The sequence below is a fragment of the Dasypus novemcinctus genome, chromosome 7 (assembly GCF_030445035.2).
Source record: "Dasypus novemcinctus isolate mDasNov1 chromosome 7, mDasNov1.1.hap2, whole genome shotgun sequence".
NCBI classification, from domain to species: domain Eukaryota; kingdom Metazoa; phylum Chordata; class Mammalia; order Cingulata; family Dasypodidae; genus Dasypus; species Dasypus novemcinctus.
This window is the reverse complement of record NC_080679.1, coordinates 58,282,824-58,301,076: the sequence shown is the minus strand read 5'-3', so window position 1 is coordinate 58,301,076 and position 18,253 is coordinate 58,282,824. Positions and strand designations below refer to the sequence as shown.

Genomic DNA, 18,253 nt, shown 5'->3' with positions numbered 1-18,253 from the left:
AATCTCATTATATGATTATTGAATTTACAACATATGTGGGTTTGATGTATACAATTAACTTGACATCCAGTTGTTCTTGGGCTTACAGATGAGGCTTCCTTCTGGCCAACCCGAGACAGACCTTGATCCTATCGTGAGCAAAATTTCCATAAGTCACACAGCAGTAATCCTTTTTCTATATGCAAAATTCCAATTCAGGAATGGTTCTCTATAAACATTATGGCACAATAATTTTCTGGAAGATCAGGATTTGCTAGTAGAGTAGGGGAGCCCCACGCACAAGGAATGCGCCCCGTAAGGAGAGCCGCCCAGCGCGAAAGAAAGTGCAGCCTGCCCAGGAATGGTGCCGCACACACGGAGAGCTGACACAACAAGATGACTCAACAAAAAGAAACACAGATTCCCATGCCGCTGACGGTAACGGAAGCGGACAAAGAAGACGCAGCAAATAGACACAGAGAACAGACAACCAGGGTGGGGGGAGGGGAGAGAAATAAATAAACATTAAAAAAAAAAAAAGAACCTGTGTACTTACGGAGAGCCACTGTATTGTGAGATCATAGGTGCATTTCTCTATAAATCTCACAGGCACCTTAAGCCAAAGTTGCCATGTCTTAGATGGTGGACTATCAATCACTTATATAGGTCCATATGAATTGGTCATAATGATCTATTTTGAAGATGGAAACTAAATATTTTAGATTCAAATTTTTAATAAGCATCTTCAAGAATTGTGAAAATTCATCTCAATATTTCATGGTATAAAACATTTTCATTTTTTTCTAGTTCAACTAATTGATCACTGATTTTGAAATAGCATCTTAGTGACATCTTACATGTTACAGTGCACTTTGATTTTCCTTTTATTACATTTGCCAGTAGTATACATTTGATAGTGTGACCTGCTGCAGCAGCTTGTAAACTATTTGTTGAACATGTAATAGTTTTAGATGAGTTTTAGCAGTTTATGAATTTCAGTTGTTAAGGAACTTACATCTACTGGAGGGAAAGTGGGAAATAGGAAATAAACATATGAGTAAATGCATTAAAAAATTCTGCTCTTATGTATGCTATGGAAAAAAATAAAATAGTGCAAAATAGAAGAGAGTGACTGGTAGCTTTATTTAGAGAAAGGGACCATGGAAGCCCTTTCTGAGAAGGGAGCTTTTGATCTGAGATGTGAACAATTAAACATTAGCCAATACAGAGGGCCAAAAATAGTAAGAACACCTTTGGGGTGGAGCACAGTAAAGCCAGTGGGGCATAAGGAGAACCAGAAAAGTGGGTAACAATATTACAAAGAAAGTCAGGGTCCAGAGAGTTTAGGGCCCTGTAGGCCATAGCAACAGTTTTGGATTTTTTTTCCAAATTGCAGTGAGAAGACATTGGAAGTTTTAAACAGGGCATCTTGGGATCATTTGGTTGTGTATGCACTATGAGCCGTAAGAGGCTTAAGTGAGGTACCAGAAGCTGCATAGGGGCCTATTTCAGTTTTCCAGAAGAGGAAGGAGGATGACTTGGACTAGAAATATATCAGTGAAGGTGATGAGCATAGCTAGATTCTTGATACATTTGAAGGTAGAGCTTTCAGGATTTACTGATTAATTGTTTGGGGCTGATGGAAAAACAGCAGTCTTAGGAATGACCCCAAGGGTTTTATTCTGAGCAACTGGGTAGATGGTGGTGCCATTTTCTGAAATAGAGGTGACCTGGGGACAGTGAGTAGCAAAGAATCAATATTTCACTTTTTCCTATGTGTCTTCTGCCAACTAGACTGCCAACTGGAGATGTTTATTAGATGACAGAATATACAAATCTGGAAATCAAAGGAGAGATTTGGGCTCATGATATAGTACTCTAATGAAACATTTTCCCCCTTTATATCACAATTTGAATTATTATTTATTGTTTTAGTTAATATCCGCTTAGTATAAATTTGGCTAATATAAGCTTGTTAGTAATTTAGCTCTATAGAAAACAAGATGAGACTATTTTTTGCTCAATATTAAAAGAAAAAAACACTCCTAACTACAAACTTAAATGTCTTTAATATTTATCCCAAACCTTTCTCACTTATAACCAATTCCTCATATACATGATGAATGAAGACCACTCATATTTTTCACATTTCTTATTTTAAGATTTTGTTTTGTTTTGTTTTTGTTTTTTGTTTTTACTTCATCTTGACAGAAATCTTACTTATCTCCTAGATGCCACTCATTAGGTCCAATCATGACTTCTTTTCTGGTAAACAAAGTAGCTTTTGATAGCACCCATATTACACACCTCTATTTAAGACTGAAATTATGGAAATGTTTTCACTGGTTTTAACAGTTGGGTCCTTTTTTTATACAGTCATTTAGATTCACTGAGTAATTTCCATTACTTGACTCTGCTGTTTGTTTTTTGCTGTGTTCTAGTGGTTTGGCAATAGATTAGAGGTTGGGTTTTCCACCATTTGGTACTAATTATCTAGGAACAATCTGATTTCCACTAATTACATTCACATGGTGGTGTTGCCTATATTTATATTAGAATGGATCCCTCCAGAAGTTCGTTCCTTGATCAGATGTGGGCATAACAAGTTAAATCAAATTGTTCTTCTTGATTCTTGTGTCTGGATGCTTATATTTTACTTTTTTGGCTATTGCAGCTTTAAACAAAATCAAACTGTTGCCAGGAAACTAAATGAATAAAACTGTAGTATACTGGACTTCCTACTGCTGAGTTTTTTGTTGTTTTTAAAGTCTCCCTTTCAATTAGGTATGGTGTTGCTGGATAAAATTCTAACTTTATATGCTCAACTGTGGGACCACTGATTAGACTTGATAGGATAATTGTAATCTAAAATGTATACTTGGTTGTGGCTAAAGAAGTCTGCCTATTTATCTTTCTCTTGTGTTTTCTCAACTATTATTAAATTCAGATAGAATGGGCAAAAGCATATTGTGAAAACTCAATCACAAAATAAGCCAAATGCGAATCTTTAAACAAAGGTAGAAATTTTAAACATGAACATGGGTTCAAGAACATTTGTTGCCCACAAAAAAGTGATTACTGGTCCACGTCTTCACTTTCATAATTGTTAGTTGCACAGAAAATGACTTTAAAGAAGTAAACCCACTCTGAAAGGAAGAACAACTGGTTGACATGTCAGTTCTGACCATGAGCACCTAGTCAAGGCATTTACCTCTCCTTTTACTTCATTTTCCCTCTGTGTAATGTGCATATATGCCTATTTAATTTGCAAGATTCTTGTAACACCTACAAGATAATAGATCTTACAAGTAAGAGATCATTATAAACAAACTATGTATCTAGAAGGTTGAAAAAAATTGTGGTGCTAGATGTTCTAAATTTTTGAAGTCTTTTTTCTTAAGTTTATTTTAAAAGCAGTATTTAAAAATATGCCATAAAAACTTAGACTTTAGATTTAAAATCCTTCCTTTAAGTCCAAGGACTTAAAGTCCTTCCTCAGAAAGGGCTTCCCTGATTACAGTCTCTAACATTAGAAGCTTTAGAAGTTAAAAAATACCAATCAACATGGAAATATAGAAAGGTTTGCCAGATTGTTTATCCTACCATGCCTCACCTTTAGTGTTATTTGAAATCTACCAGTTTTTCATCAGTAAAAATTTTAATTTAACCATGAATATTTAAACTTATGTTTTAAAAATATTTACATCTTAATTTTATTCTAAGTAGAATTTTGAACCTTAGCAATTTTAATAAATATGGTAAATCATAATTTAATATTGAAGTTGTTTATTTTACGTTTTAAAAGGGTCATTAGGGAATTATATTGTCAATACAAATTAACAACAAAATAAAATTTCAGTATCATTCCAATGTATTTATAGATATTACCACAGAAATGTTAAATCTGAAAATCAGTTTTGTTTGTGTAAATGTCTTGAGTATGTACTGATAGGCCTCAAACCTTTTATGACATTTGATGATACAGGCAAAGCCCTAGGTTGATATATGAACCATGGCCTAAATGTACCAATCCACTACTTACTGATGGAAAGAGCAACAAAACTACCACAGAAGACCTCAATGATGGACACTTTTTTAATATGCCATAATAATCTAACATTTTCTTCATGATTAAAATATAAAGTGAATTAAATAATTCATATTTTCCAATAGATGTACATTTATACATAAAATGAACTGAGAAAGAAACTGCTTGCATTAGGGCATGGCAAAGCAGATTTACATACATCATTCAATTAGTAGAAAAACACAAGGAAGTTTCTATGTGAGTCCACCAAGGGTGCGCTTTCCTTGACCATACAGAAGCACAAACACCAAAACACTTTAAGTGAAAACATTATTGTTAAGGAAAAAAAATATGTTTTCTATTCTCGGCATAAATGTTAATTCTTTATAGTACAACCAAAACCTTCTGAACTCCTTTCAGTGACAACCAAAACTTGGATTTCCTCTATTTCTGGATTTAAAAATTCCTTCACAAATTATCTTTGTAATCTGATCACCCCTTTGCACTTCAAACTTTTCTTTGCCAAAATTAAATAACACAATACCAATCTTCTATAATCTTCCCCTCTGACACCAGCTTCCTACATCTATGAAGTGTTTTGCAACCAAGCCAGAGAGTGGAGCTACTCTGCCATAACATCCAGAAGGAAAGGCTAGCTCCATGTTTGTTTTCACAAGGGCTTTCTCCACGGGTGGTCCTGGATAATAATGGGCATTGTAACAGGTCATAGCCCTCGGCCCTCGCAGACCCCTTGGTGTATGCTGTCCTCCTACCCACACCAGGCCCATTTACTGGGGAAGACGGTGGGGGTCTTTTAAGAGCAGGATATGTCTTAGAGTAGTGCAGTGGTGCAGGGAACCAGAAGTGGAGCCTAAGAGAGAACAAAGAACCGAATGAGAGAACCCAGGATGAGGCCTTTGGCAGGGATCCCACCACGTTCTCCTTTTCTTTATTTAAAATAGGCCTAAGAGTTTGGTGCAGAATCAGCCACTGTTGATTGCACCCACATATTCAAAATGCTAGGCATTGCCTTTATCATTACAAGGAATCAAATGCAGTATCTATTTCCTTGACTTGAATCATTTCTAGAAAAGGAATCACAAATTTAAATGTCAACTCATTCTATCCTATGATGTAAATGCTTAAATGGGCATGTGGTGATGAATTGGAGAGCAGACAGCCAACCCTAAAAGTGCAGCAGATACTCAATACCAGCAAGTCCTTGTAAGATTGTGGGCTCATTGTATAGATTTCTAACTTCTCAAGAAAAGCTCCTAATTTTAATGAACAACCTTTTTATATTTACTTACAGGCAACTAATTCAATATTTACAAAGACCCATGTGACCCAAATAAAAAATGTCAGTTGACCAAATCCAAGTTACTAATTGTCCAAAAGACATCTGTGATAATTAGATAGCCTTACAGTCTAATTACAGAAACCAAAATTCATGACATTTTCAGATTCCATGCTTTTACCATTTTGAAAATGAAAATACTTCCTCATTGGGATATTTGAATACTTGACTATTTCATTAGTATATATATTCTTCATTTTTATAAATGTTATCTTCCCAGAGGAAATAGCACTATGGAAATGCCATATATTGACAACACAATAAAATGCTAGAGCACTTTGAAGTTGTCATTTTGACCTTTAATTTCTTTTAAGATACCTAAGGCATAAAACTAGATAGAATATTTCCATTTATTTTATAAGACAGATGATAAAAAGGACAAATTGTACTTCATACTTTATTATATGCTTTACTAAATATAAACACCTGTATCAATTTACAGTGTAAGTGAAAACATTGCTCTAATATAAAATAGACAACAAATATTCTATTCATTGATAGTTTATTATACATCTAGTACTCTAATGTATATATAATTTTAGAAAAACAAAATTTTTCACACAAGGAGATTACAGTTCTCATCTTTAGTAAAGAAAAAAGTGGCCACCAATGACAAAATTATATGGTAAATTTAAAATTATCTATAGATAGATTAAAAGTATTATCTATTATCTATCAAGTAATAAATATGGAGACCAATAGGGAAAACAGGCATTATGTAACTATATATGCATATTAATAGAGTGCTAAGTTTTGTAACTCAAACCATCAAAGACTCTGCTTCCATGTTGAACCCTTCCCTCACCTTAAATCTCTCACTTTATACCACTTCTTTCTCCTTCTGCTTATAGAAACAGATGAAGTGAAGATGTTACTGCTAGCTGAAAAACTTCCTCCAACTGTTCTTCTAACTATAAGTTTAGTTACTAGCTTTCACTATGAAGTTTATCAAAAGCCATATTTTTTTGGTTGCCTCACAGTCCTTCTATTAATAGAAAATTCTCTGAAGTGTGACATCTGATTCTCCATGTTTCAGTGGAAATAGTCCCTAACAGTCATTGTAATGCAGTACAATGTACTACATGTTCATTGTTTATTTGAGATTCTTGACAACTCCATCTTCCCATCTCCCAAAAGGCTTACCATGCTGAGAATCCCAGGACCTTAATTCCCATATATTTATAATTACAAAAACATACTACAACTATTACTACTATCTCAAAATAATACTTTGAGGATTAAATCCAAAATGTATGTGGTACCAGTTTTTTAAATTTCTACAAACTCCTAACTTTTTACTAGAGTTTACTTCTATTCTGTTTTTACTATTATCTTTCCCTTTCCCATCTCATTACACATAGAGCTTTTCACAAATAAATCTAGGTTTTGCTCATTTTCTGCTCCACTCATCCTTTGAGAGTTCATTACAAATATCTCTTTTCTACACTGAAACTTTCAGATAATTTTATCTTCTCCTGTCCTTCCACATAGGTAACTTTTGTAAAATATCTCCCACAACAAGTAACAGGAAAAACTTTAGCTTGACATTATCCTGTCCCTCTGACACATTTTTCCTGTCATATTATCTAATGCAGATATTAAGATTCTAAAACACAAATAGGAAAACTTAGAGTGGTTACAAAAACATGCATGTAGGAAGAACTAAAAATATAACATGCTTGCCTCCAGAAACATATATATATATATATATATATATATATATATATATATATATATAGTACAGAGAGCACATATCATATTTAAACAAATTGGTAGTAGTTCCACCCATATTTATCTCTATAAAAGACAACATTTTCCTCCTGCTTACAATCTTTTGAGAAAGAGAATGGTGGGGAGATAGAGAAGACTCCCACAATAAAGCAGCTCCCCTGAGGGGAAGCTGATTACTAAATAAAATAAGAGAATATTATTCACAAATATCCCAGAAGCCCAGTGCCCACTGGATGTGGGTCCTTCATCATGGTTTCTCAGGCAGCTGCTGATTTTCCCTAATGGCTTTAAAGAATTCCTTCTTCTCTCACATATGCCTACAAATGTTAACAGACTAGAAATAAAAGTATGTTGCTTTAGATATTAAATATCTGTAGTCTCAAAACATAATCCCATGAAAAAAAATGGAAATACATTAACTTTTTTTAAAGATTTTTTAAAAATTTATCCCCCCTGCCCCCTGTTCCCCTTGTTGTCTGCTCTCTGTGTCCATTAGCTGTGTGTTCTTCTGTGTCCGTTTGTGTTCTTAAATGAGACCACATACTGATTCCCACTGTCCTGCTTGATAACCAGATATTTGAGCTAGTCAGTACTCTCCCAATGAATAAGTGCTAATGAATGTAATATTTTATTTAAATATCCAATGATATAATATTTTAGTGAAAATAGATTAAGCAACCTAGAGCCTATCAAAATAGAAAAACCAACTCAAACCAAATATTTTAATTTTAGTAAATTTATTTTGAAATGTTCATTTTCACAAAATACCATTTTAAACATAAATTTTATATATATATTTTTCCTTTTCCTCCTATCTCCTTTCTTCTCCTCAGTATCTCTCTCTTTCTGTCATTCCTTTACAGCTGCTGCACACCGTGTCTGATCATGAGCAACACGGGTTTCAGAGATGCTCATCCTCTTTCTGGCGTAGTAGTGAGGATTCATCTCCCTGTCTAAATATTTCTTCCTTTACTGTCACTCCTGTCAACTCGCCTGATTCCCGACTATCATTGGGATTGTTAATACCACCACCTTCTAAATATGGGCTTCCCAAGCCTGTCAGTGAGAACAGCATCCCAAGGCCACATGTAATTTGCTGAGCAGAAAACTCTTTGTATTGCCTAACTAATGTTTTTTTTTTTTTCTCATTCTGCCAAAACATGCAATTTATATTGTAATGAGAAAATCAGGTATGCCTACAAGTTATGAACCAATGAGCTGTGTTCTGGAGGCTTTGTGTGACATTTTCTGTTTTGTTTTGTTTTTTGGTTACCTGAGATCCGAGTTTCAGGTAGAGAATGAGGATAGGGTACAATTCCACAGAGAGATGAAATAGAACACTTGTCTTAAAGGATCCACCAGGTGTAAGAATTGGAAAATTTGGTTAACAGTGATAGATGAGAACAATTTTCATGCATGAAAAAGATATGTTAATGATCATTTTAACTATAGAAAACATCTTCTTCTACATGCAGTCAGCCTTTTTTCTTCATTACATGCATCATCTGTGAATCAGAAAAATAAATATATTCTGAGAACACTAATTTTTAATAGTCTAAGCAATTTTAATGTGAGAGCCCCATTTTTTAATATTCTAACTAATCTGTGTCCATGCTCTTATAAGAAAAGCAAATTTTCTTCACTATTTTCCTCAAAAATAAGAATTCTCTTTCTTTTAGTCCTGATTAAATCAGTTAGTTTTCATAGACAGGATATGTATATATTTTTTTCTGTCTAACAGTCAGTGCTAATTGGCTCCATTCTCATAGGCATCTCATTTTTCTTTCCCTATATTTCTTTACTCCTGGCACAGACAGTGCAATGATTTTCGTGTTTCATTTAAAGGTTAATAACTTATTTCATGAGATAGACCCTTAAAGAAAGTGGGATGGAATCATATCCCAAGAATAAAAAACACTACAATGAATATTATAGTTGGTTCACATTGTAGTCATAAATACAAATACAAATGTACTCTACTTTTGGAAATAAAATATATATACATATTTGTCATCAATTATATTTGAATGGTTAGAATTAAAAGATGTTATATTTAACCATCAGAATGGTTATATTTCAAATCTTATAAGAATTGAAACCATGTTTTTGTATAAATGGTTTCTAATGTGTTTCTAATTCCCTGAAACTAATGACAATCATTTATAGATATACAAAAATACAAGATATCTTATGTATCCATTCTAGAATAATATTGACATCATTTCATCATCTTCTTTGAAGGCATTTTTGCAAAAATTGTCTATTGCTTTCTTGCCAGTGAGCATTTGGTATAATAGGTTGAGCCAAGTTATTGCCAATGTTTAATAATTCTTGTCTAAAACTATCACAAGTTCATATAATTCAACTGTATTTGTTGTCCATATATTTCTTATATGCATATGAAATATTTAGCACTGTACTATGTCTACATGAAATGCTACCCTAATTCATACTGTCTTGATTACAGGTAGGCAGTGTGACACCCAAGTCGCCCTCTACTGACATCTTTGATATGATTCCATTTTCTCCAATATCTCCCCAGTCTTCGACACCTACTCGCAACGGCACGCAGCCACCTCCAATACCTAGTAGATCTACTGAGATTAGTAAGCTTTGTAAATGAATCAATATTTCTTGCTTTATTGCTTACAGTTAGAATTTTAAATGAACACTTTATGAGAAATTATGTATCTTAATAAGCTTGCTAACAATTTTATTTATTAAAGTTATAATTATGGGTGGTTTTTTTGGTGCCAAATTCAGTGCATTCTATTTTACTTTGTAATTCAGGGATAGTACTAAAGGCATGACTGTTTGCAATTTGAACCTGTTTTAGGAAAAAATATATTTTGGTGTAGGTTATTTTATATCATAATACAAATTATTTAATTTTATTTTAATCATTTTGATTATAATTTTATGTTTTAAGTGAATTATTAAAACTGGTGAAAATTATTTTAATTATTTGAACTTGTTTATTACAGTTTGGTTTTATTTTATTGTTTATTGTCAAAGAGTATATTGCTGTTTTTAGTTAAAGAAATGTATAAATTTATGCATTTCATGATTGATTGATTTCTTAACTATATGTAAGTGCTGTTTCTTTTCATATAGCCTGGTATCTTTGATTTCTAAAATGTTAGGAAGGCATTGTTTTTGTGTTTTACCTTCTATATAAGTTGAATCAACATAAAACTCCCTTTTTGGTGAATTAGAAAGCATCCAATATAATCCTGTTCTCAGTGTTGGCTGTATTTTGATCTGTGTTTTGTCACAGAAACTAAAGTATTGTTCCTAATGGCAATGATCAGTCATTACAACCCTAGAGGAATTAAAGATTTTTTAAAAATAATAATACTTTATTGTATCCACTCTAGTTCATATTAAGACATTTTGAATCTAACTTTGAAATTTTATCTTAAGGCTTTAATGCATGGCAGGGCCTATGGTTTATTTGTTTTCCCCTGTGGAACTTAATGCAGCTCAGTGGTCATGTTAGGTATTCATTTAGTTTTAGAGGGCTAAAATGTAAATTCAAAATCAGAACATTAGCTACTTTAAAATCAGTTTATAAAAATATTTGAAAACTTCATACATGGAATTGAAATATATTTTAAATGCCTCTGAATATAGTTTGCTCCAATACAAAATTATTTTTTCAAGGAAGTGATTCATAATATGCATATCATAGTATGCTTTAGAAAATGTCACCAATATTCTGATATTTTGATGGCATGTTTCTTGTCCTCATGAATGTCCTGACATCTCTTCCTTTTTCTCATTCCACATCAGCAAATCACTCATTCATTTAGTTTTTTCAAAAGACATTTGTTTAACACACATAGTCTTGGACTATATGCTGAAATTTTCAATATTAGTTAGAAGTATACCCATGATGGAGGCTTCCAATCAAAATATGTAAATTAAGAGGAATGAGTAGATTTGAAGATATTTTGAAGTAATCTATCAAATTTGGTGATGTGGAAGGTGATTGAGTGGTTAAAACCAGGTGTAACACAGAAATTTAGGTAAATTATTAACAGGGGAAACTAGTGGTATTGAAGGAGGAAATAATTAATTCTCTTTTTGACATTGATGAGTTTGAATTGTCTTTAGAAAATCTAAATGGAGCTATTCAAATGGTTTTAAGGAGTTTATTGAGAAACTGAAGTAAACCCCTTGCTCATTTTTCAGTATCTATATAGTCTAAGCTTCAAAGTTTAGTAAATTCAGAAAAAAACATATATTTTATCTAACTAATACTTTAGAACAAATTGTTCATCTGAATTTTAATTGTGAAATTGTCTTAGACTTTTATCCAGTATGGTTTTAGTACCAGGACGTTTTCTTTAAGTGAAATTTTAAATGTATTCATCCACATATTTTTTGTTATCTACTGAATAGATAAAAGCAGAAGGCTACAAGATTGCCTCCTTAGCTTCTCTCTTCATTAGCACCTGAGAATCCTAGTAATATTCCACAGCATCTTTTTCATCACTTCTTTTCCATTTCCGTTGAACACTGTGTCTCAGCTTTTGAATATGTGTCACTTTTTAATTTGTTTAATAGCAATAGTCCCTTCTTTAGTGAAAATTCCATGAAGGGACTGGTCCTTTCTTTACTACTTTGACCCACTGCCTAGCAAAATGCAAGGCACACAAAATGTGTTAATAAAGGGAAGAATTACTGAGTGAAATAGCACCCATATGTTTTTTTATTCTTTTACTCCTGCATTAGTCTTAAGTAATTTTAATAGTATTAAGCTCATGCCAATATTTCTTTCATGGAAATTGGACTTATTTTTCTTATGGATTTTAGACCCATCTGAGCTGACTAAAGCATACCAAAGAACTTAGTAATATTTATTACTTTATGTGATATGAATATCTTTACTTATTACATAACATAGTTTCTTAATTTGTGAGGGAGTCATGGACCCCTTGAGAATATGATAAAAGCTAGGTAACCTCTTTACATGAAAGCACAATATGCCCTCTCATTTAAAATTTTGCATTGTATTTCAGGAATGACAAGGACACCTTTAAACCCATCTGAATTCTCTAGAGATTCTTGAGTCCCACTTTGAGAACATCTGCATTAAAGATCTTTATTCCCCTTTATCAGTTGTCTTCCTTCATTAATTCGTTTCTTTTTGACAAATATCTACTATAGGTAAAGCACTGTTCAATACAATAGAAAGACAGTTGTGGCTAGGACATTCCTCCAAATAAAACATTCCACTATTTACTAAATTCCGGTTTCTTGCCTGAGTAACATGACTCTGGGGAAAATAATAACCACAATAATAATATTCTATCAATTATGTATAAGGCAAAATAATAAATTCCCTTACGTTTAATAAGACAGTCTTGTCTCAATCTGGTCATCCTGGCATAATTATCAGCACTCCTTTTGCTCTTAAAAGTGACTTTGTTTGGATGATGTACTATATGGCTCTCCTATTTACACAACATTTACTCTGCACTAGGACCTACTAGGCTTGTTACACTTAACTCATTTAATACAAGAATCTGAACAAAATAATTCTAGTTGAAGAAGCAAGGATCCTTCAGAATGGGAGTCATGGGGGGATTTTAGAGGATATGGTAGAACTTAAATAGCATAAATATTGTTTCTTATATCACTTTGAATTTAGAGAATTAAGGTTTCCTGAAAAATTAAGGTCTGAATACTTCTTAAATCCTAATACCCATATATGATTTAGAAATTTTTGTCAATTAAGATTGCATTTGAATTGATACTTAAAAAAAGAATTTTGGTGGCAGACTTGGCTCAGTGGTTAGGGCGTCCGTCTACCACATGGGAGGTCCGCGGTTCAAACCCCGGGCCTCCTTGACCCATGTGGAGCTGGCCCATGCGCAGTGCTGATGCACACAAGGAGTGCCCTGCCACACAGGGGTGTCCCCACGTAGGGGAGCCCCACGCGCAAGGAGTGTGCCCCGTAAGGAGAGCCACCCAGCACGAAAGAAAGTGCAGCCTGCCAAGGAATGGTGCTACACATACGGAGAGCTGACACAGCAAGATGACGCAACAAGAAGAAACACGGATTCCCGTGCCGCTGACAACAACAGAAGCGGACAAAGAAGACGTAGCAAATAGACACAGAGAACAGACAACCAGGGTGGGGGGGAGGGGAGAGAAATAAATAAATAAATCTTTGGGGAGAAAAAGGAAAAGAATTTTCTTAAAATATTTTTCAACCATATAATAGACCATAGTCTTATGGATTGCAAATATCAATTTCAACTTTCATAATTATTCACAGATAAAAAGCAGTGTATACTTTGGAATATATATACAAAGAGTTTTTTTGAAAATGCATTAGTGTTATTTTTAAAAAGAAATTTGTTTCTAGGATCAGAACCTTTAAAAAAAATCTGTCTCATGGTTATCTGGGAAGGTGATATGATTTCACACTGTATGAAATGATGTGCCTTAAATTTTTTCTGAAAAAGGCGAGATAAAAAACATGAATTCTGAGTAATAATATTTACTTATCTACACAGTTCTACATATTGCTTTGCCATTTTGTTGCAAATTTGTCAGTAAATGGAATTAGATGTCAATATGAGTCATACATTTAATTTAAATTTGTTCATTAAAATGTAGACACTATAACCTAATATCAAATATTTGGTGAGTTTATTATTATGCAGCCTATCAAAGATGATTAAAGACACAGAAAAATCTCTGAATAATTCTTTATATCCAAAGAGTTTTTAATATCATCATAAAATGGCTCTTTGCTTCCCTGATGGCATTTAAGTAGTCTAAACTCAGGTAAACCCAGTATAAATTTAAAGCATGGGAAGTGGCTTATTTGGTCATGTAACTATCTCACCTTTGACATCTACTTCACCCCATCTCACTTCTTATCACTTTATTTACTAATTTTTTTCCTTCCTTCTAGAACGGGACCTGTTTGGAGCAGAACCCTTTGACCCTTTTAACTGTGGAGCAGGGGATTTCCCTCCAGATATTCAATCAAAATTAGATGAGATGCAGGTGACTATTTTAAAAGACTGACCCATAAATTATCTTTCTTTTTAACCTTGGACAAAGAGAATGGTGTACCTCCCAAAAACTGTCTTTTTCTGAAATTATTGTCACTATAAAAAATGACTTAAAAATAATTACTTTAAAAAATAATGTACATTTTGTCCTAAAAATAACCATATAGGCCCTTAGGATAGGTTTTTTAATGGTGCATTTGACGATGGCTATAAGATGGTTCATTTTTTATAGTAAATTACATGGATTCCAATAGTTCATATTTTGAAATTCAGAATTCAAATGTCATTGCACTAGATTTATAAGACTTGATCTCAGTTTTACTAATTAAGAATTTCAAATTTGTAAATGGGTAAGTGAGGGAAAAGTGTTTTAAGAATGAAATCATTAAAAGGAAGCATTGCGTCTCTAGTTCATAAATTCTGAGTTCTTACTTAAAAAGTAGACACTCAGTGACAGCTTGTTTAGGTATATAGCCTACTAGATTTCTCTTTCATTTTCTCATTTTTATTTTTGAATTTTGTATAGTTCTAGAAGTCTGAAGAAATTATTTTAAAGCCTTATACAATTGATCATGATTAATAAACTTGGAAGCACTAAAACAAAGTCTTCTAATACAATTTGATGAAGCTATTATATCTTTCATCAAAAAAATTATATGTGGTAGAATCCAAGTAAATGTCAATTATATGGAGCTGATTGGGAAGGTGTAGCAAAGACACTAAAGTAAGGAGAAGGAGATATTTCTGTAAATAAGGTCTTAAATACACTTAATATCTATGTTCACTTCCTGGGGAAAAAAATGTAATGATTGAATTCTGATTTAAGGCTGGTCAATGCACTGCTTCCTGGACAGATAAGCATATACATACCCTTCCTCTGATTTTAAACTGAAGCAATGAATCAGGCTTATTTTCTAGTTACTAACTGAATTTACTTATTGTTCTGATATAATAATATTCCCACATTTTAAAAATTGAATTATTTAACATACGCTTTGAGGTTTCTTAATACTTAATACTTGTGCTGTTTTCTTTCTTAGGAGCAAATAAACACGGGCACTAATATAGTATTACTTGCTTTCAAGATTTATGCACAAGGACTCTTTTAGTAATGTTTTTAGATTGTCACAAAATTGAAAAGTTTGTCTCCAGATTTTTAATAATAAGCCTGCATCCTCCAGAATTTGTAGAAAAAAATGTATTGGAATACTTCAGTAATTTGTTAATCAAATAATGTTAAGCTATGGTTATTTTGGTCATTTATAATGTTTTCTTTATATCTTTTTTATTCTTTTCTGCTTTCATGATGGGTAGCGCCAGAGATGGTTGGTATATTATTTTCATGATATTTTTATACAAGTTACAACTTTTCAAAGATAAAACCTTAATATTTGCATGCTTTGATTAATAAATATTTAAACAGCAGTTTCAAATGGATTTGTCTGCTTATTAGTTGGAATTAAGGAGGTTCTAAAATCCATATTTTGAAGTTATTTTTTCAATGACTTAGTTGCTAGTGCCCTATGTCATTGTTGATTGGTGTCTTTTAGTCCAATATTTACTTGCAAGGTCCTTTAAAAAAAGTAAAATAATATTTCCTTTACCTAAAGTCTATGATGACTTTTGTTATTAATTTTGGTAGCCTAAATTAATTTAATGCAAATATTTAGCTACTATTCTTATATTTGCATTTTATGTCAAAATTTAACATAATAAAATGGTTTCTGTGAACCAAATTGAGTTAATAAGCATATTTGATCTTTGTCTTTGTTTTATAGAGAATTTTGATTAAGGCTTTTTATAAGAGAATTGAATTATGAAGTTTGAAATCACAGAAATAACTAATGCATTTAAGAATTCTAGCAGAGATGGTAAACTATATTTCATTATCAAATTTTGCTGTTTATTTGAAATCAATAATGTAATTATTTGTTTTGACTCAATTTAAATTGGCTGGTATATATTACTGACAGATCAATAGAATAGTATTTGTAGCTCAAATCTGTACCTTGTGATAGGTGAAAATTTAATACGTTAAAAACAAGCATGACAAGTCAATGAAGAATGAAATAATTCTGCTTTAATTGGTGCTAAGTCAAATCAATAATTTGGGGGAAGATAAATGGTCAGCTGAAACTTAGAGCAAATACCCGAAGAATTTTCAGAAGCATTAAGCAGTTAAAATTGTTTGAAATACAATGGAATGTTCACCAGTATTTTTAATTGGAGAGAAATTTTAGAAGGAAAATATATGGACATATACCTTCTAAAGTTCTTTTTTAGAAGGATATAAAATGTATGTTATAAACATAATTAAAACAAATACACAAACCATTAGGAGCTGAACAACCAATAGATAATGTAAAAAATAGTGGTTCAAAGAAGAAGCACACAAGGACTATTAGCAAGAAGGCAGCAGGGTAAGGGGCTCCTAGAGTCAGCTCCTGATACAGGGAAGTTAGTAAACATCCAGAGCTATCTGGAGCTAGCTGAAGCACATGTTTGGGGGCTCCAGGAGGCCAGAAGAGCATCCTGCAACATATTGAAAGAATGGAAGGAGGTGGCTGCTCATCTGCAGAGAAGGTTCATAAGTAGAGCTCTCCACACCATGGAGGCTGGTGCCCATCCTCCACTGGAGGCACACGCTGCCTCAGGAGCTGTTCTGCGGCTGGAATTGAAAGTGTCACTTCCCAAAAATGGGGGAGGAAGAGAAGGTTGGGCACCAATGACAGCTACTGATGAGTAAATTCAGTGGGCTAAAGCATAATCCTGATAACAGCTAAAGTTTGAACCTGTCCATGTCAGAAAGAGGCCAGTAGCCTCCATCTTAACTCTGTGCCTGGCACAAGGGGAAGCAGGGCAGATTGAAAATTACGGTGCTGGTAGGGACCAGCTTCTTTCCATCCAGATCAGATTGTAGCTCCACCCTAGGCCCAGCCTCACCTCCGGCAGGGAGGAAGCTGGGAGGACCTGTGCCAGCATCTCTGGGAAATTACCGGCCAAGCTGCAGAGGCCAATGATTATCCTACTTTGGCAGTGGAAGCTGCCTCAGGAACTAGTCTGTGGCTGGAATTGGAAGCTCCATTTTCCAAAAACAGGGGAGAAGGAGACAGTTGGCCACCAATTTTAGCTACTAATAGTAGACTTGGCTGGCTAAGGTATAACCCTAGGGACAGCTAGTCAGAAAGAGTCATTTTGACTCTGCCCCCAGCATGAGGGGAAGCCAGTCTGACTGAAAATCACAGTGATGGTAGGAACCAGTCTCTTTCACCAAGATTGGCCTGCAGCCCTAGGCTAGACTTCAGCTCTACCTCTGGCAGAGAGGAGGCTGATGGACCCTGCACTAGCCTATCCAGGTTACTTCAGGTATCTTTGGCTGGCACACACTGAAAAATTGGAAGTCTCTGGTGCAACTGCCGTCATCTTGAACCCACTGCATAGACTGCTACCCACACCTGCAGCTTCATCCCCACCTTGGGCAGGGGAGAAAGGGGCATGAAACTTCATCAGTCTCTCTGGGCAACTACAGTCTAGACCTGCATGACATAGATTATTCCACACAGCTGTGACTCTATCCCTACCCCTGACAAAGGAAAAAGTTCGGAGAAGCTTCATTAATGCCTGAGGTAATGAGGGCAGCTTGAGCCTCCACAGTTTATTGCACAAACCACATCGTTGGCTCCTACTGCACAACTAGCAAGGGAGAAAGAAAAGGAAGCCCTAAACTAAAGAGAAAAAGTGCACCCAGAATAAGTACTCTAATAAGCCAGATGCAAAGACACCAACAAAAAAATTACAATCCACAAGAAATAGAAAGTGATGGCCCAGTTAAGGGAACAAGATAAGCCTCCAGATGACATAAAGGAGTTGACACAACTAATCAGAGATGTTCAAACAAATCTCCGTAGTAAATTCAATGAGATGACTAATTAGATTAAGGATCTTAAGAAGACATTGGATGAGCACAAAGAAGAATTTGAAAGGATACATAGAAAAATAGCAGGTCTTATGGAAATGAAAGATGCAATAAATGAAATTTAAAAAACATTGGAATCATATAATAGCAGATTTGAGGAGGCAGAAGAAAGGATTGGTGAGCTTGAAGAAATGGCCTCTGAAATTGAA

The 18,253-nt window shown here is 33.9% G+C and overlaps 1 protein-coding gene across 9 annotated transcripts in view; it reads left to right on the top strand.

The window, feature by feature from the left end:
* GULP1 (GULP PTB domain containing engulfment adaptor 1) overlaps positions 1 to 18,253 on the top strand; it is a 313,380-nt gene that overhangs the window by 278,600 nt on the left and 16,527 nt on the right. For 5 of the 9 annotated variants that reach the window (XM_004477045.5, XM_058300510.2, XM_058300511.2 and 2 more), the window contains 2 exons: positions 9,562 to 9,700; positions 14,026 to 14,120. In XM_004477045.5, coding sequence (XP_004477102.1) covers positions 9,562 to 9,700; positions 14,026 to 14,120 — 234 coding nt within the window. Of the gene's footprint in view, positions 1 to 7,957; positions 8,183 to 9,561; positions 9,701 to 14,025; positions 14,121 to 18,253 lie in introns of all 9 variants that reach the window. The other 4 variants (XM_071216224.1, XM_058300508.2, XM_012519023.4 and 1 more) reach the window with 1 other exon arrangement.